Source organism: Budorcas taxicolor, chromosome 17 (assembly GCF_023091745.1).
Source record: "Budorcas taxicolor isolate Tak-1 chromosome 17, Takin1.1, whole genome shotgun sequence".
Lineage (NCBI taxonomy): Eukaryota > Metazoa > Chordata > Mammalia > Artiodactyla > Bovidae > Budorcas > Budorcas taxicolor.
Genome location: NC_068926.1, coordinates 52,014,758 through 52,035,389, shown reverse-complemented (window position 1 = coordinate 52,035,389; position 20,632 = coordinate 52,014,758). Strand labels below are relative to the sequence as shown.

Below are 20,632 nucleotides of genomic sequence, written 5' to 3'. Positions count from 1 at the left end.
AACTCGAAATGTCACTACTGCCACATTCTCCACTTTCCATTCAGCTGTTCATTCTAAAATAAAAATCCAGAGGATTTCTTCAGTAAAATAGAGGTTGATTTTGCCCTGCAAGGATGAAGAGGGTCCTTGCAGTGGTGTGATTGTGCTGAATCAAGGAGTGCAAAGAGGGGTTGTTGGAGGTCATGCTGAGCCTTGGACTGGCCATTCATCATGGGTGGGACTTTGAGGGGACTCATCTTTCACTGAAAGGTCCTCGGTCCTCATTTATGGAATGAGTATTTTATAACAACACTCTGATCCCACTTTTCATTCTGCAGTAGTGTAATAAGGCATAGATTGTGTATATCATTAGGTAACTTTTATGTCTACGAATTAAAAATTGAGACACTTCAGGGCCTGATTCATTTTGGAAAAGAGAAATAACAGCATCAGCTGTTCCTCAGTCTGCATTTACAAACAACCTTATTAAAGTTAAAGCCAGGTTTGCTTGCTTGCCATCTGGTGTATCTTCAGCAAATCTTAGTTCAAGATGATGAAAATAAGACAGTTTGGAGTGACAATTTTTCAACACCCAGGCTGAACTTTGGTTGAGAATTTTAATACTTAGAACATTCCACTTGTTCCTTGATGGGAAAATCCAGTAAGAAGGCTAGATTCAGCCCAATTCTGAATCTAGGGGCTCAATTCTGTGAGGGGAAAGGACTGAACAAGTTAAAAGATCCACAAATGCATGAAAGGACGAATTTGCATCTTCCTATCAGTATTCAACTTCCCTTTACTAATGAAAAATAAATATATCTTATTTTTGAGACGACAGGTGTTTTGCTTTATTATGCTTTGGCTTGACTACAAAGCCTTTGATCCTGTAGCCAGTTTCCCTTCTTGGGGCTACCCCCTCCCTGATCCTGGTACACCAGAAGGAACTTGCCCCTTCTTGGAAATCTTCTCTATGTATTTGCTCTTCTGACGCCCTTTGATCCAGAGTGACCGAGGGCTCAGACTGAAGTCCTTTTGCCTGGCCTCCAATTTTGCCTCTACCACCTCCGAGATGCCGAGGCCATCTCTGTCACCTGTTTTGCCCGTTTTCTTGTCGACAGTGCGGGCGGGACGTTCCCAGACAGGCTGGCGGTGGAAAAGCGGGAGGCTTTGCGCATCCAGCGCCTACAAGTCTGGCTCACCTCCAGGCCTGCAGACCCTTGGCGGCTGAGACTGGCCCTGGCCGGGCTTTCAATCTTGCATGCCGCCGCTCTGCTCACCTTGGTCCTCCCAGAAGGAAGGGGGCGCCCATCCGGGAGAAGAGCCCCGACCACCCTCCGCGCGCAGGCTGGGGCGCCCCGGCCCTTCCCCAGAGGCTCAGCGCCACCCTCCCGAGTCTTGGTTCGCGCCTCTGTGAGCTCTGGGCTCCAGTACTGGCGCGCGTAGGGACTGCGGGGCCCGGGGCTGTGCCCCAACGCGCCAGCGGCGGCCGTTGCCGGGGCGCCCGTTGCTAGGGGCGCCGTTGCCACGGACGCCGGGCCGGCGCTCAGCTTGCTGAGCGCCGAGCTGTGTTCAGTCCTGCCGCGCCATGGACGACCTACGAGTGCTGTGGATGCGCGACCGCGTGTACAACGCCTTCGGCATCACAGACCCTCAGCTCTTCGAGGAGCTGCTAAACCGCAACGACGGCAAGGCCGAGGAACTCATCCTGCACTTCCTCAACCAGACCAGCGACGAGGAGGGCGCCTCGACTCTCTTCTTCTACCGCAAGGTGGTGCCCGAGGAGGTGGAGGTGGAGATCGGTGAGCCCCTCGGCCGCCTTCCCGCCGTGCCCGCTTCGGCCCTGTTCGTTCCCACCATTCCGGCTAGGAAGGCAGATCCCCGCCCACCCGCCACTTTTGGCCTCCCAGACAGTCCGCAAATGCTTATTGCTGCCCACCCTGTCCAGGCACAGTCCAGGCACTAGGTGAACCGGACAAGCCCACTTAGATAAGTAATCACAGCAAACACATCACTGCATCAGTACCAGGTACAGTTCCTAACACAGATGCGTGCGTGCTAAGTCGCTTCAGTCGTGCCCAGACTCTTTGCAACCCCATGAACTGTAGCCCACCAGGCTCCTCTGTTCATGGTATTCTTCAGGCAAGAATACCGGAGTGGGTTGCCAGTGCCCTCCTCCAGGAGATCTTCCCGACCCAGGGATTGCACCCGCGTCTCTTGTGTCTCCTGCATTGATTGGCAGGAGCGTTGTTTACCACTAGGGCCACCTGGGAAGCCCCCAAACGCGTAAATCAACTATTAACCGTAGGTGTATTCAGTTCAGTCCCTCAGTCATGTCCGACTCTGCGACCCCATGGACTGCAGAACGCCAGGCCTCCCTGTCCATCACCAACTCCCCGGAGTTTACTCAAGCTCATGTCCAGTGGGTGTATTATCCCATTTTACAGATGGGCAAGCCATGGCACATAGAAGGTCAACGAACTCATCCCCACAGATCACATAATAAAGATTCAGAAAAATATGAGTCACTGTCCAATGGCATGCAGTAGATGGATGGAGAAGTGGCCCAGGGGCTGAGAGGGACACGTCACGCTCATTCTGCCAGATGATGACAAGGTCCACCTTGGTGGAGAAGAGCACCCCTTCCTATCTTTCTAGGCTCCCTCCCAGCACTTGTAAAGTAACATCAAAACAAGGTGTTAAAACATTACAGCAGATGTAAACGTTTATGTTGAACAATCGAGCATTTCAAATAAAGATAGCAACAGTGACTGATGCCCAGAACTCTCCACGGAGGAGGCTGTTCCGGCCCAGGGACATGGAGAGGGCTTAGGGGTGGGGACAGGGGGAGACAAGACAGAGGGCAGGGGACACTTAGAGAGGTGCTTGTTGGGGAAGGAGACTGAGAAACACGAAGGTTCTCTCCCAGCAGGAGTATTGGCATCAGTGCAGTTGTCATGGCCTGGGTTTGTGTGCTGTGTCTCATTAACCAAGGGCTTCCCTGGCGGCTCAGTGGTAAAGAATCTGTCTGCAAAGCAGGAGCCTTGAGAGATGCAGGTTTGATCCCTGGGTTGGGAAGATCCTCTGGAGAAGGAAATGGCAGCCCACTCTGGTATTCTTGCCTGGAGAATCCCATGGACAGAGGAGCCTGGTGGGCTACTGTCCATGGAGTTGCAAAGAGTTGGACACGACTGAAGCGACTTAGCAGCACACACACGTCTCATTAACGTCAATGTCAGCCTTCTGTGCTAATGTCATCTTCAGGAGACTTTCTGGATCCCCTACAGGGCCTTCCACTGGGTGGGAAGGCAGAGTCACACAGAACTTTTTAGTTACTTGAAAGGTAGTAGTCACATTCATATATTTTAAGTATACCCTCTTCACACAAAATAATACACATACTCACTGTAGAAAAATGCAAGCCCACAAATAAACAATAATAATGAATTGTAAATGACACCCAGAGAGATGACTCATAACATTTGGAATCTAACTTATTATCTGCCCCCTTCTTCCCTGGCAGACCTTTGGATCTGGATGTTTCATTATAATAGGACCTAGAAAAAAAAAATAGGACCTAGAATTTAGACTTTTTCATTATCACTAAGTGAAATTGTGGATACAAAGATAAATGAACAGGATTGACTATTTCACATGTACCACAAAGTTCAGTAACGTTGAGTTTGTGTAGTTAATATATATATAAGCGTAAATTTTAAGTATTATATATGTACATATCCTTAAAAATATGTATATATATATATATATATATCCCAAGATCCTAAGAAATGGATGTGACTTACACAACTTGGACTTCTTGTGACCCCTGAAGGCTTCTGTTCATAGTTCGGTGGCTGTCTGTTGTGCTGTATATACTCACACATGTTTAGCCCATTGCCTCCTGGCAGGATGTCCCTCTTCTATGCAGAAGGAGATTTTACTCACTTCAGAGGGTCCCCCTGCAAAGGGTGCTCGGAAATCCCCAAGAGCTATGTCTGTTTCTGGTCTGTCTTTACAACCTCTGCCCCTGCCCCAGCATTCTTCTCTCCTTTTCTGCATCTTCTCCTTGTCATCACATGTTGAGAATGCAAATATATTCCCTGCTGAGGATGCTGTTCCTGGAAACTCAAAGTTACTGCTCCTGGAGATACCAGGATGGTATTGGATGTTGGGTCTTGGGCAGAGGTGGGGAGAGAGGACCTCTCCTCAGCTCACATCTCACACTGTCACTCCCCTTCTGCTCATTAAGCCTGCAGGCTCACCAAGACCCTTGGACAGTTTTATTGGATCCTTTATGGCAGTGGTCCTCAACGCCTGAGCCTGTTAGGGACCAGGCTGCACAGCAGGATGTGAGCAGCGAGGTAGTGAGTGAATCTTCATCTGTATTTACAGCCGTTCCCCATCACTCACATGACTGCCTGAGCTCTGCCCCCTGTCAGATCAGTGACTGCAAAATAAACGTAACTTGCTTGAATCATCCCATAACCAGCCCCCTCACCACATCTGTGGAAAAAATTATCTTCTATGAAACCAGTCCCTGGTGCTAAAAAGGTTAGTGACCACTGCTTTATGGAGTCAAAACTCTCTGCTCTTAGTTAAAAATTGTTTGGATGGAGACAAATAGATGCTGGTCGTGAGGAAAGAGGGGTGTCTAGACCAGCAGCATCTAGTTCAAGATGCTGTTCTAATAGCTAAACTTGTGTTGTTTCTTGAAATAACAAAATGAAATCATACTGTCCAGATCACTTAATAACTTGCTTGCATTTTTACACAGTAATTTTTAGAAATTGCAAAGTTATGCAGTAATCTAGAAGTTGCACAGTATTAAGTAGTGAATATTTCCAGCAAGTATTACTGGAAGATATTCCCTTAAAAATTCACATAACGTAGAACTTAGAAACATAGAAAGTACAAGATAAGCCCTCACTCGCCCCTAGGCCCTGCTCCCGTTCCTATGTTGTCGCTGTTTAGTTGCTTAGTTGTGTCCGACTCTTTGCCACTCTATGGACTGTAGCCCGCCAGGCCCCTCTGTCCATGGCATTTCCTAGGTAAGAATACTGGAGTGGGTTGCCATTTTCTTCTCCGGGGGATCTCCCAGCCCAGGGATCAGACCCACATGTCCTGTTTGGCAGGTGGATTCTTTGCCACTGAGCCACCTGGGAAGTGCATCCCATTCCTATGCTGCTGCTCAGTCACTTCAGTCCTGTCCGACTCTGTGCGACCCCAGAGACAGCAGCCCACCAGGCTCCCCCGTCCCTGGGATTCTCCAGGCAAGAACACTGGAGTGGGTTGCCATTTCCTTCTCCAGTGCTTGAAAGTGAAAAGTGAAAGTGAAGTTGCTCAGCCGTGTCCAACTCCTAGCGACCCCCTGGACTGCAGCCCACCAGGCCCCTCCGTCCATGGGATTTTCCAGGCAAGAGTACCGGAGTGGGTCTCCAGTGCCTTCTCCGTCCCATTCCTATAGGTAACCATTATTGGTAGTTTGCTATACATCCCACCAGATCTTTTCTGAAATCAATTTATCTATCTATATTCAATATCATTATCATCTTTATCTTTATATATAATGGTATGTATATAATGATAAGGCTTCCTTGGTAGCTCAGCTGGTAGAGAATCCACCTGCCATACAGGAGACCCCGGTTCAATTCCTGGGTCATGAAGATCTGCTGGAGAAGGGATAGGCTACCCACTCCAGTATTCTTGGGCTTCCCTAGTGGCTCAGCTGGTAAAGAATCAGCCTGAAATTCAGGAGACCTGGGTCCGATCCCTGGGTTGGGAAGATCCTCTGGAGCAATGATAACATGTATAGCTGCTGCTGCTGCCAAGTCAGTTCAGTCGTGTCCGACTCTGTGTGACCCCATAGACGGCAGCCCACCAGGCTCCCCCGTCCCTGGGATTCTCCATGCAAGAACACTGGAGTGGGTCGCCATTTCCTTCTCCAATGCATGAAAGTGAAAAGTGAAAGTGAAGTCGCTCAGTCGTGTCCGACCCTCAGCGACCCCATGGACTGCAGCCTACCAGGCTCCTCCGTCCATGGGATTTTCCAGGCAGGAATACTGGAGTGGGGTGCCATTGCCTTCTCCCAACATGTATAGAGAGAGCTCCTAAAATCATATATAAGGTCATACTATATATAGTATTTTGTGACTTGTCCCCCCTCAAAGATATCTTGGAGAATTTTGTCCATAACTATAGATCTATGTAACTTTAGAGTTTTACCATATTTTATTTACCTATTCCCTAATGAATGGACATTTATCCTGCCACAGTATTTTATTTTACACATAATGACACAATGTGTCCTTTTGTACACTTTGTACACTTTCTTTATATTATGGGAGAGACTTTTAAAAGTAGAACTGGAAGTGTGGTGGGTGTGTGAATTTGTGGTTTGAACGGGTCCTGCCACACTGCTCTCCAGAGAGGCCCTGCCAGTCCACACCCAGCTACAGTGATGGGGTGCCTGTTTGCCAACATCCTCGCCAACACTGAGTATTATCATGAAAATTTTGACCAGTCCCCTAGATGAAAGGGGATTGGATGCAGGTCCTCATTCTAACGTACATTTGTGTGATAATTAGTGGGGTTGAGCCTCTTTTTGGGTGCGTGTTGGTCACTTATATTTCTTTTGGGCTGCTTGTAACGATGTGATTATCCTATGTAACTCTCCTCTCCTGGAGAATTTGCACAGGTCTTCCTTTTGTGTCCCTTAAGGTTGTCTCCAGTAACTGGGATATTTCTATGGGACTGTGTGTTGGTTTGCAAACCGCCCCCATACATGGAGGGCAAGGAGAGACCAGAGAAGGATGCAGCCACTCTGATCAGTAGGTGGTGGTCTTGGGTGTGGCTGGATGAGTTTACTGCCTGCTCACCAGCTCGTAAGAGTTTATAGAGAGCCCTTGCCGGGGTTCAGGCACCCACAGCACCTTGAGGTTCCCACCACAGCTGATCTATCCAGGTGCATCCTTGAAGTGGCTCCCAGGGTGGTGAACAGCTCCTGAATGCCTGAGGACAGCACTCGGGTTGAGCAGTGGTCCCTCCTCTTGGTGACCTCCTTCAACAGGCCATAATAGGGTATGGGCTTCAAGAGATTCTGTGGCCTTCAACACACTCTCCCAGGGCCGCAGTCCAACTCTCAGCACCAAGGAGGGTGGTGATTCCCTGGGGCTGGCACGGTGAAACAATTCCGTTTTATTTTTCTTCTTTCGCTTTATGTGGCTGTAAAGATGATGACATTCCTGGCTTGTCTGAAGAGGAAGAAGACAAAGAAGAGACCGAGTTTCAAAAAGTGGAGTCGATAGATAGAGCATCAGGTATGGAATTGGGGGTGAGGGGCACTGGGGGGCATTCACCCAGAGGGAGGGGTCCACTTGCCCAGACTAAAATCAGCCTCTGCTTTTTACTTATGTGAAGCTGAGACTTAGTAAGAAGTTTTATACAAGGAGAAAGTGCTGGGTGTTAATAGGTTCATTATTAGTTACCTGGGGCTGCCGTAACTAAGGACCACAGACTGGATCGCTTAGAACAACACCACAGCCTTCTTTCCCAGTTCTGAGGGCTAAAAGTTCAAGGTCAAGGTGTGGGCAGGACTGTGCTCCCTTGACACAGGAGGACCCAGCCCCAAGTGCTGGTAGAGCCTAGACTGAAATCCTGCCCCAGACCATCACGTTGCCAGCAGAGCCCAACAACCCATTTCCTCCCCATTTCTCCTGTAACTCACCTTTCCTTACAATAGCGAAAGTTAGACGGGGCACTTTACCAAGATACTGAGTGTTTGAAAGTCAGAGGGGAAGGACTTCCCTGGTTGTCCAGTGGCTACGACTCTGAGCTTCCAATGCAGGGGGCCTGAGTTTGATCCCTGGTCAAGGAACTAGATCCCACATGCTGCAACTGAAGTGCCTGCATGACATTTTATGAAGATTGAGGATCCCGCATGCCACAGCTGAGGCCAAGTGCAACCAAACAAATACATGCAAATAAATGCTAAAAAAGAAAACATCTTGGGCTTCCCCAGTGGTCCAGTGTTTAAGAATCCGCCTTGCAGTGTAGGGAACGTGGATTTGATCTCTGGCCCAGGAAGATTCCACATGCTGTGGAGCAATGAAGCCCGTGTGCCATGACTGCTAAGCCCACAGTCTAGAGTCTGTGCTCCTCAACAAGAGAAGCCACCCCAATGAGAAGCCTGCGCACTGAGGGGTAGCCCCTGCTCACTGCAGCTAGAGAAAGCGGTAGCAACAAAGGCCCACCACAGTCAAAAGGAAAAAAATCATTAAAAAAAAAAAACCCTTAAAAATTAAAAATAAAATCGGGAGAAAAAGGATTGGGGTGATGTGCAGTGTTTCCTGTTGTCATCTTAATTTTTTCAGAACAATTTATTTTTAACCAAAACATAACCCCCTCTCTAGTGAAAATTGGGGGTGTTAGAGGAGAGGAATACAAGTTTAGAAATACAGGCCCTCCATTCTTACTAAGATTTGTGTAGGTTGAATTTTGATAAGACAGATGGAGGTCGTGAGAGTCAGTCATGTTTACTGATGGCCTCTTGCTTTGTTACCAATAAATCCATGATAGGGAAAGAATTGGGAGGGAGGAGCCTGCTTGGAGAGAAGGGTTAGGACAGTCTCCGGCAAAGCAAATTAATATTCCTTCCAAGTGTATTTTTTCTTTTCTTTTTATCATGGTAAAACATGCAACATGAAACAGCATTTTGTCCACTTCTAAGCATATAGCTCTGTGGCATTGAGTGCACTTGGCAGCGTATTTTTTTTTTTTTAATCTTTTCCTTTGGCTGCAATGCATGGCATGTAGAATCTTAGTTCCCTGACCAGGGATTGAACCCTCACCCCCTGCAGTGGAAGCATGGAGTCTTATCCACTGGCTGCATCACCGGGGAAGCCCCTCGATGGTGTATTTTTGTCTGTGGGCTGTTGCTCTTGCTCTGATAATGCTAGTTCTCCCAGCTGTAGACTGCTTCCTCTGCTAGCCAGCATGCTCAACACTCAGCCAACCTGTAGTCTAATCCTCCCAAATCTCACCCCAATCGATATTATTGTCCCGTTTTATGGATGAGAAAACCCTCTGCAGAGAGGGTTCACACCACACATGTTGATTTGTTCCAAAGCCTGGACTTTGTCCATTGCCTTTTGGAGGAAGAGCCAAACAGTTTGAGAAAGCTCTCCCTTCTCTGTGGGCTTCATCAGAAACTCAGGGTTGTGACTGGTAGGCTGTGAGATTTTCCGATCCTATCAATAACAGTAGACCTGGGAGACATACATTCATTCTATTTAGTTTTCCTTCCATCCCCCACCAGTTTCAAGTTTTATAGTGAAAAAGGAGTAGATGCTAACATGTTAACTATAATCTCATCCTAAGGATAAAGCCCCACCTGTAAGTAGAAATCTCAGAGAAGTCACTCATTGGACACTGTAGCTGAAACAAGCTTGTACACTCTCACACACAAATTAAAATTCCAACTGAGGACCATCAAAAACACAACACAATTCTCCTAAGTATAATGTGAGCCAAGGCTACAGTAGGATTCATTTGTAAAAAATGTACAAAGAGCTATTATTTAAAACATAATTTTATTCTTTTATTTAGTAGAGGGGGTTACTCTCTAGTGGTTGTGACCAGGCTTCTCCCTGCAGTGCCTTCTCTTGTGAAAACAGGCACTAGGGTGCACTAGCTTCAGTGGCTGTGGCTCTCTTAGGCTTAGTAACTGTGGCTCCTAGGCTCTGTGGCACAGGTTCAGTAGTTACGGGGCACAGGCTTTGTTGCTCCGTGGTTTGTGGGGTCTTCCTGGATCAGGAATCGAACCTGTGTCTCCTGCGTTGGCAGGCAGATTCTTTACTACTGAACTACCAGCAGGGCCCAACACCCAGCTTTTTGATAGCACGCCCACTGAGTGAAATATACTAACGTCCGAGATGCAGGTCTGGTCTAGGTGACCAGAAACCTTGTTTTCCAAATTTTTCATCTTGTGCATTGCATCATGTTTTGCAGCTAAGAATCTGCAGCTGAGAATGTATTCTATACATCGTCCTCCCATCAGCATTGAGGAGGAAGAGATGGACCTCGAGAGTATAGAGAACCTCCCTGTCAAAGTACGTGTGGCTTTCTCCTCTTGGGTAGGGTAATGGGAATATCATGTCCTTGGATGAGTCTGGGTAACTGACACAGTTCATGCAAGAAATGTGTCCTGTTGGATTTCCCTGATGGTTCAGGGGTTAAGACTCTGTGCTTCCAATGCAGGGATCTCAGGTTTGATCCCTGATTGGGGAACTAAGACCCCACATGCCACACAGTGTGGCCAGAAAAGAAAAAATGAAAAATGTTAAGGAACATCCTGTGTTGGAATAGAGATGATGGAATCCTGTGTTGGGGGTCCCCGAGGTCCCCCTCAGATTAAATGATCTGCCACAATGACTCACAGGACCCAGAAAATCTTTTGTACTCATCAGTTCAGTTCAGTTCAGTTTGTACTCATGGTTATAGTTTATTTCAGTGAAAGGATGCAGATTAGAGTGAACAGAGAACAAGGCATACGGGGGAGAGTCCAGGTGTAAAAAAGAACGAGTTGTCCTTTCCAAATGGGGCTGCCAGGGCAGCATTCATTCTTCTTTTAAAAAAACATTTTACTTTATTTGTCTGTGCCAGGTCTTAGCTGTGGCACATGGGATCTTTAGTTGTGGCATGTGAGATCTAGTTCCCTGATCAGGGATTGAACCTTGGCCCTCCTGAGTTGGGAGTATGGAGTCGTAGACACTGGACCACCAGGGAAGTTCCCAGTGTAAGACAACACATAGGAGGTTGTGCCAATCAGAGGAGTTCACCCAAGCCTTGGTGTCCAGGGTTTTTAGTGGAGATCAGTCATGTCTGCATGAAGTCCGCACAGTTATTCAGCAGCCCATTCTACTTTGCAGAGGTCAAACTGAGGCAGTATGACCCAGTTCCCCAGGCAAACAAAATCAGTTCACCATGAATCACATTTTTAGTGTAAACTCTCCAGCATAACATAAGGGCCCAGGTCTACAGAGATGCTCTTATCAGCCAGGATGTTCCAAAAGCTTAAAGGTCATCACCTGGGAACTGGTTCAGGGCTAGCCTTTTCCTTTTTTTAAAGATTGGTTTTTTTTTTATGTCAACCATTTTTAAAGTCTATTGAATTTGTTACAGTATTGCTTCTGTTTTATGTTTTGGTTATCTGGCTGCAAGGCATGTGGGATCTTAGCTCTCCAATCAGGGATCAACCCAACACCAACCGCATTGGAAGGTGAAGTCTTAAGCACTGGACCACCAGGGAATTCCCAGAGCTAGTCTTGAGCACCTTTGGAATGTGTAGGGTTTGGACAACCCAGGTCTGCTGGGTCAACCCTTCACTGCACAAGCCCCAGGGAGAGTTAGGATGGAGTCATTTGGCCTGAGGTGTGCTAATTGAAATTACTCTCAGTTGCCCCATGAATATGCCTCCCTGCAAAAAACCTGAATTCAAGGCGGGTTTGTTGCAATTTGTGGTCCAGAGAAGCTTGATTAAGGTATTGCTCAATTCAGTTTATTCAAGTGTAGCTGCAGTGGCCAGTTGGTGGAAGAGTCAGGCTTAGAGTTCAGCATCGAAGTGAATTTTATTTTATTTTTTAAAGTTATTTTTTTATTTGGCTGCTCCAGGTCTTAGTTGCAGCATGTGGGCTTGAGTTTCCTGACCAGTGATTGAACTTGGGCCCCCTGCATTGGGAGCATAGAATCTTAGCCACTGGACCATCAGGGAAGTCCCCCTGGATGAATTTTAGCTCATGTCTGTGGTCCACTGGGAAGTAAGTTCAGCCAGTGCATGGAGAGAGAGCTCAGGTGTACACAAATATTAGGTGATTTGGGTGCATGGATATATCTCAGGGTGACTTTTTTGTTCCCTATGTTTCAGAAAACTGTTAAGCAAATGGTGGAGAAGACATATCTCCAGGTGCTTTGTACTCCTGTTCCTGAGGAGTTTCTGGACCAGAATGTTTTGTTTTTTCTCAGAAATACAAAAGGTATGTTTCCAGTGGGAGTGTGTGTGAGTGTGGGTGTGCATGCAAGTACATGTGTGTATGTCTGAGACTCTTAATTTTTACATGTTCTTGAGAAGATAGCTTTTTATCAGTACAGTCAATCCTCATTATTCACAGATTCTATATTTATAAATTTACCAACTCGCTCAAAATTTTTGTAACCCCAAATCAGTACTTTCAGTGGTTTCATCATCTTTGAAGGACATGTATGGAGTGGGGAAAATTTGAGTCACTAGCATGCATGGACCCAGCTGAGGTCAGGCAAGGCCATGCTCTGCCTTCTTATTGCATCCAACACTATAGATGAATGTCTTTATCGTGATCTATTTAGTGCCAGGGTTTTTGAGTTTTTGTGGGGCTTTGGCATGATTTCACTGTTTAAAATGTCTCCAAGGTGGAGTGCTGAAGCACTGGCTAGTACTCAGAGTGCAGGAAGGCTGGGATGTGCCTGATGGAGAAAACTCGTGTGTGATGTAAGCTTTGTTCACACGTGAGTGATGATGCTGTTGGCCGTGAGTCCAATGTTACTGAATCAGCAATTATGTTCAATAAGGTGTCTGAACAGAAACACACATAAGGTTGTACAGTAAGTCCCCTATGTACAAACGAGTTCTATTCCAAGAGCATGTTCGTAAGACCAATTTGTTCGTTAAGTCCAACAAGCGGGCGCAGGAGGGCCTAGAGGAGCTATCTCACGTTGAAGGTCAGGAAGGGCGGTGGTGAGGAGATACCCCTTGTCCAAGGTAAGGAGCAGCAGCTGCGCTTTGCTGGAGCAGCCATGAAGAGATACCCCATGCCCAAGGTAAGAGAAACCCAAGTAAGATGGTAGGTGTTGCAAAAGGGCATCAGAAGGCAGACACACTGAAACCATACTCACAGAAAACTAGTCAATCTAATCACACTAGGACCACAGCCTTGTCTAACTCAATGAAACTAAGCCATGCCCACAGGGCAACCCAAGACGGGCGGGTCATGGTGGAGAGGTCTGACAGAATGTGGTCCACTGGAGAAGGGAATGGCAAACCACTTCAGTATTCTTGCCTTGAGAACCCCATGAACAGTATGAAAAGGCAAAATGATAGGATACTGAAAAAGGAACTCCCCAGGTCAGTAGGTGCCCAATATGCTACTAGAGATCAGTGGAGAAATAACTCCAGAAAGAATGAAGGGATGGAGCCAAAGCAAAAACAATACCCAGTTGTGGATGTGACTGGTGATAGAAGCAAGGTCCGATGCTGTAAAGAGCAATATTGCATAGGAACCTGGAATGTCAGGTCCATGAATCAAGGCAAATTGGAAGTGGTCAAACAAGAGATGGCAAGAGTGAACGTTGACATTCTAGGAATCAGCGAACTAAAATGGACTGGATGGGTGAATTTAACTCAGATGACCATTATATCTACTACTGCAGGCAGGAATCCCTCAGAAGAAATAGAGTAGCCATCATGGTCAACAAAAGAGTCTGAAATGCAGTACTTGGATGCAATCTCAAAAATGACAGAATGATCTCTGTTCGTTTCCAAGGCAAACCAGTCAATATCACAGTAATCTGAGTCTATGCCCCAACCAGTAATGCTGAAGAAGCTGAAGTTGAATGGTTCTACAAGACCTACAAGACCTTTTAGAACTAACACCCAAAAAAGATGTCCTTTTCATTATAGGGGACTGGAATGCAAAAGTAGGAAGTCAGGAAACACTTGGAGTAACAGGCAAATTTGGCCTTGGAATGTGGAATGAAGCAGGGCAAAGACTAATAGAGTTTTGCCAAGAAAATGCATTGGTCATAGCAAACACCCTCTTCCAACAACACAAGAGAAGACTCTACACATGGACATCCCCAGATGGTCAACACCGAAATCAGATTGATTATATTCTTTGCAGCCAAAGATGGAGAAGCTCTATACAGTCAACAAAAACAAGACCGGGAGCTGACTGTGGCTCAGATCATGAACTCCTTATTACCAAATTCAGACTTAAATTGAAGAAAGTAGGGAAAACTGCTAGACCATTCAGGTATAACCTGAATCAAATCCCTTATGATTATACAGTGGAAGTGAGAAATAGACTTAAGGGACTAGATCTGATAGATAGAGTGCCTGATGAACTATGGAATGAGGTTTGTGACACTGTACAGGAGACAGGGATCAAGACCATCCCCATGGAAAAGAAATGCAAAAAAGCAAAATGGCTGTCTGGGGAGGCCTTACAAATAGCTGTGAAAAGAAGAGAGGTGAAAAGCAAAGGAGAAAAGGAAAAATACACCCATCTGAATGCAGAGTTCCAAAGAATAGCAAGAAGAGATAAGAAAGCCTTCTTCAGCGATCAATGCAAATATAGAGGAAAACAACAGAATGGGAAAGATTAGAGATCTCTTCAAGAAAATTAGAGATACCAAGGGAACATTTCATGGAAAGATGGGCTCCGATAAAGGACAGAAATGGTATGGAGCTAACAGAAGCAAAAGATATTAAGAAGAGGTGGCAAGAAAACACAGAAGAACTGTACAAAAAAGATCTTCATGACCCAGATAATCACAATGGTGTGATCACTCATCTAGAGCCAGACATCATGGAATGTGAAGTCAAGTGGGCCTTAGAAAGCATCACTACGAACAAAGCTAGTGGAGGTGATGGAATTCCAGTTGAGCTCTTTCAAATCCTGAATGATGATGCTGTGAAAGTGGTGCACTCAATATGCCAGCAAATTTGGAAAACTCAGCAGTGGCCACAGGACTGGAAAAGATCAGTTTTCATTCCAATCCCAAAGAAAGGCAATGCCAAAGAATGCTCAAACTACCGCACAAGTGCACTCATCTCACATGCTAGTAACTGCTAAGTCACTTCAGTCGTGTCTGACTCTGTGCGACCCCATAGATGGCAGCCCACCAGGCTCCCCCATCCCTGGAATTCTCCAGGCAAGAACACTGGAGTGGGTTGCCATGTCCTTCTCCAATGCATGAAAGTGAAAAGTGAAAATGAAGTCACTCAGTCGTGTCCGACCCTCAGTGACGCCGTGGACTGCAGCCTACCAGGCTCCTCCATCCATGGGATTTTCCAGGCAAGAGTACTGGAGTGGGGTGCCAATGCTAGTAAAGTAATGCTCAAAATTCTCCAAGCCAGGCTTCAGCAATACGTGAACCATGAACTTCCTGATGTTCAAGCTGGTTTTAGAAAAGGCAGAGGAACCGGAGATCAAATTGCCAACATCCGCTGGATCCTGGAAAAAGCAAGAGAGTTCCAGAAAAACATCTATTTCTGCTTTATTGACTATGCCAAAGCCTTTGACTGTGTGGATCACAATAGACTGTGGAAAATTCTGAAAGAGATGGGAATACCAGACCACCTGACCTGCCTCTTGAGAAATCTGTATGCAGGTCAGGAAGCATCAATAACCTCAGATATGCAGATGACACCACCCTTATGGCAGAAAGTGAAGAGGAACTCAAAAGCCTCTTGATGAAAGTAAAAGTGGAGAGTGAAAAAGTTGGCTTAACGCTCAACATTCAGAAAACTAAGATTATGGCATCCGGTCCCATCACTTTATGGGAAATAGATGGGGAAACAGTGGAAACAGTGTCAGACTTTATTTTTTCGGGCTCCAAAATCAGTGCAGATGGTGACTGCAGCCATGAAACTGAAAGATGCTTACTCCTTGGAATAAAAGTTATGACCAACCTAGATAGCATATTCAAAAGCAGAGACATTACTTTGCCAACTAAGGTCCGTCTAGTCAAGGCTATGGTTTTTCCTGTGGTCATGTATGGATGTGAGAGTTGGACTGTGAAAAAAGCTGAGCGCCAAAGAATTGATACTTTTGAACTGTGGTGTTGGAGAAGACTCTTGAGAGTCCCTTGGAGCAAGGAGATCCAACCAGTCCATTCTGAAGGAGATCAACCCTGGGATTTCCTTGGAAGGACTGATGCTAAAGCTGAAACTCCAGTACTTTGGCCACCTCATGCGAAGAGTTGACTCATTGGAAAAGACTCTGATGCTGGGAGGGATTGGGGGCAGGAGGAGAAGGGGACGACCGAGGATGAGATGGCTGGATGGCATCACTGACTCGATGGACATGAGTTTGAGTGAATTCCGGGAGTTGGTGATGGACAGGGAGGCCTGGCGTGCTGTGATTCATGGGGTCACAGAGTCAGATACGACTGAGCGACTGAACTGAGCTGAACTGGAGTCCAACAAATTTAGCCTAGGTACCCAACTGACATAATCAGCTATGTAATACTGTGCTGAGATAGGTTTATAATACTTTTCACACAAATAAGACATAAAAAGACAAACAAAAAATTAAAAAAATTCAATCTTATAACACCTTGAATACTATAGTACTACAGCTGGCATACAGGAGCTGGCATTGAGTGAAGAGGCAAGAAGAGTTACTGATGGAGGAAGGAGAGGGGTTGGGAGATGGTAGAGCTGAAGGTTCGTTAGCAATAGGAGATGGAGGATAAGCTGGAATTTTACTCACACCTGACGTTGATGGGACAGGTTCTTGTTTCTTGCTGGATTCAATCCTATCTATCCTCTTGAAAAAAGGATCCAGTGATGTTTGGGTAGTACTGTATCAGCTACATCACCCATGCTTTTTTTCATGCTTGCTTCTGGACATCCTGGGCTTGAAATAAAGATACAGTTCGACTGTCCACTATACAGTACACTATAGTGAAGTACGCAGCACACACGATGTTGCTTTTCTTTTCTTTTTTTGAACACTGATGGCCCTTTGGATCACGACCTCCTGCTAAGTTCTGAGTTTCTGTACTTTGTTCTTCCCAAATGAGAGGGAACATAACAAGGAGGAAAGATGACCAGCAGAGGCTTAGCATTAAACAGTTCTTGTTTGAGGAGGGGCCAATCTCAGCACAGTGCTTCCCTATTTAACAATAATCACAAGCCAGGAACAATAATCAGCCTTGGCCAGAGGGTATGGAATTTACCCCAATTTATTACTATTTACTCTCATCATATATATATATATATATTTTTTTTTTAAACAGGTATCTTTCATTGATGTCAAGCTTTCTCTTTCACACTTGGCTTTTACATAATTTCCCTTTAAAATAAATTTATTTCAGTAAAGAAGCATTTGATAGAAACCTATCAGGCAAAGAATAGTGTGCACATCTATACAGATGCAGGGAAAGGCATGCAGACTGAAGCTTGTGGTGTGTCCCAGTAAGACTCAGAGATTTGTCCCAGGGCAATTTGAAATGTTTACAGAGCTGATTGGTGGTGATTAATTTTTTGGTGGGGTGAGGTGGGGTGGGGTGGGGTGTAGTCGAGGGAGAGGGTGGGAGCGAATACGCATCAAAGAAAACCTGGCCGATTCCATGGTGACTCAGTGGTAAGGAATCTTTCTGCCAATGCAGGAGGCGTGAGTTCGATCCCTGGCCTGGGAAGATCCCACATGCCGCGGAGCAATTAAGCCTGTGTGCCACAACTCCTGAGCCTGTGCTCTAGAGCCCAGGAGCCCCAAGTATTGAGCCCACGTGCCTCAACTACTGAAACCTGCATGCCCTAGAGCCCATACTCCATATAAGAGGAGCCCCCACAACGAGAAGCACCAAAGGTAGAGAGCAGCCCCCTGCTCGTTGAAACTAGAGAAAAGCCTGTGTAGCAACAAAGACCCAGCACAGCCAAAAATAAGTGAATAAATAAAAGAAAACCTGGACAAGAGAGACTGTTTCCAAAAGTAATTAGCCTCCAATTAAAATAAATTTAAATTTAAAAAAATTTACATTATAAAAAAAAAAATCCATGACTTGGGAATTCCCTGGCAATCCAGTGGTTAGGTACTTGACGCTCTCACTGCTGGGGCCCAGGTTCAATCCCTGGTCGGGGAACTAAGATCCCACAAACTGTGCACTGGGGCCTTAAAAACCAAAAACAACAACGCTGGTCCCCCACCCTCGGCCCCTGAATGCTGTGACTTGAAAGGTACTTTGGTGATGAACTGGGGAGGGTTACTGGGAGTGGAGAAACAGACCAAGCAAAGAGTTCATCAAATGTTGCTAGAAAACCCAAAGTGTTTCTCTCCTTGTCAGGCTGTACACACTCCAACCAAATCAGTTCATCCACGTGGCCCTCAGGTGCCTCTTGTATGAACCTCTGAACCACTGTGTGCCCCTCAGCGTTTGTTTGTTTCCCAATGAGCACATATTCTGATCTGTGCCTGGATCATTCCTTTATATTATTGGAAGAGGAGCTGGTTCCCACACGCTTGGAAATGTTAGTTATGTCCACCTCCCTCCTCATCTCACTCCCCAAATCTGTTCCTGTCTAGAGACCATCTCTGAGGCAACTGACATGAAGGAAGCTATGGAAATTATGCCTGAAACGCTGGAGTATGGGATTATAAATTCACGTGTGCTTGCTTTCCTGAGGGATGTTATATCTCAGGTAAATATGGATGGAAAAAAGAATCTCAGCAGTTTTTACAAGTAAGGCCATCTGGGAATTCCCTGGTGTAAATCTGGGAATTCCAGTGGTTAGGACTTGGCACTTTGACTGTCAAGGGCACGAGTTCAGTCCCCGGTCAGGGAACTAAGATCCCACAAGCCGAGCAACTCAGCCAAAAAAAAATAATGAAAAGAGTAAGGCCATTTGATTCATTGATTCCATAAAGAGGTGGTTGGCAACTCTTAGGTTCCAGACACTGTCATGGGGTTTGTTGGTGGATCTGAGAGCAGGACAGATGACATCCTTGTGTTCTGGCTTATACTGGTGGAAAGACACCGAACATCAACACAAAACCAGGAAACTCTCAGGTAGTGATGGCTGGCTTGAGAAAACGAAATCCTAGCAATGTGATAGAGAGGGCTTCCTCGGTGACTCAGTGGTAGACGCTGCCTGCCAATGCAGGAGATGCGGGCTTGATCCCTGGGTCAGGAAGATCCCCTGGAGGAGGGCATGGCAACCCACTCCAGTATTCTTGCCTGGAGAATTCCACGGACAGAGGAGCCTGGTGGGCTACAGCCCATGGGGTTAGAGAGTCAGACACGACTTAGAGACTAGATACCAACAGGAACGTAATAGAAATGGCCTGTGTGAGTAGTGTGTGTTCAGGGGGTGGCGGTTAGGGAGACCTTGCTGGAGAGGTGACATCGGACTTTTAGACAACCAATTAAAAAAGCCCCTAAGCAGGCTAATTCACTAATGATAACCTATTAGGAAAATGTAATAGAGTGGGAGTGAGGTGGTCAGGAAAGACCCCCTCTGAAGCAGTGATACTGAATTGAGAGGTGGATGAGGTGAAGTCATCAGACAAGTGAGGGTCTGGAGGAAGAGGATCCTGGGCAGAGAAAACAGCATGTGCAAAGGTCCTGAGGTGGGAGCAGACTCTGTTTAGTCTATGAACAGAAGGATGAGCCGTGCAGCTGGAGCCTAGTGAGTGAAGTCTGGAAAGGAAAGTAGGTTTGGAGCATATGAATAAAATGATCTGGTTTGCATTTTTCTTCTCATCATTGTGTCTATAACATATTGCAGAGGCAAGAGCTTAAGGGACCAGTAGATCTAATAGCAGGCTATGGAAGCGTCTGAATGCTGGATGATAGGTGTTTAGGCTCCAGAGTTCAATCAGGGGAGGGAGTGGGAAGCAGACAGCATCAAGAATACGTTAGGGATGAAGCCAACAGGCGTTGCTGATGATTTGGATATGGAGGTTTAGGAAAGGAGCATCAAGAATGACTCCTAGGATTTGAGTTTGACCAACCAGGGGGATATTAGGGTCATTACTGAGATGGGGGGAATGGAAGGATCTGGAGAAAAAAAAAAAAAAACACCCAGACTCTGTTTTGCACATATTAAGCTTGAGATACCTTTTAGACATCCAAGATGAGGTGTGAGGCAGGATGAATGTCTAGAGATCAAGGGAGAACTCAAGGGATTCCAAATTTATATATTTTTATTCTATCTTTTTTTTTTGGCCATGCCAAAGCACCTTAGTTCCCTGAGCAGGGATTGAATCCAAGCCCCCTGCTTTGGGAGTGTGGAGTCTCCACCACTGGACCATCAGGGAAATCCTTCCAGCAAGTTTTTATTGAGCACCTACTGTATCCCATAGCTGTGATCACCATAGTCAAGGTCTGTATCTCACGGACCTTACATCCTAGTCAGGAAGATTCACATTAAGTGAGATCACTGAGAAAATACACAGTATGTTAGACCATGATAGGAGTTAAGGAGAAAGGCAAAGCTGGGAAGGGGGTTAGGAAATGTTGGCAGGTGGTAAAGATAGGACTTTTGAAATACTGGACAGGGTAACCAGGAAGACTTCAGTGTTCTCATTTGCTGGGACTCTTGCAGTTGCCTCCTGATAGATTTCCCTGCTTCTGCTCATGACCCTATACTATATTCTTCACATGTCAACCAGAGAGATTCTTTAAAATATGGGAGTCACCGACATGTTGTTGCTGTTATTTGTACTATCGCAATTCAGTTCAGTCGCTCAGTCGTGTCTGACTCTTTGTGACCCCATGGACTGCAGCACGCCAGGCTTCTCTGTCCATCATCAACTCCTGGAGCTTACTCAAACTCATGTCCATTGAGTCGGTGATGCCATCCAACCATCTTATTCTCTGTCATCCCCTTCTCCTCCTGCCT

At 46.1% G+C, this 20,632-nt stretch overlaps 1 protein-coding gene across 1 annotated transcript in view; it reads left to right on the top strand.

Moving 5' to 3' along the window:
• The first annotated feature begins 1,564 nt into the window (after positions 1-1,564).
• Positions 1,565-20,632, top strand: part of DNAH10 (dynein axonemal heavy chain 10) — a 159,102-nt gene continuing 140,034 nt past the window's right edge. The window contains exons 1-5 of the mRNA XM_052654682.1: positions 1,565-1,778; positions 7,206-7,292; positions 9,982-10,082; positions 11,897-12,005; positions 18,315-18,430. Coding sequence (XP_052510642.1) covers positions 1,565-1,778; positions 7,206-7,292; positions 9,982-10,082; positions 11,897-12,005; positions 18,315-18,430 — 627 coding nt within the window. The remainder of the gene's footprint in view (positions 1,779-7,205; positions 7,293-9,981; positions 10,083-11,896; positions 12,006-18,314; positions 18,431-20,632) is intronic.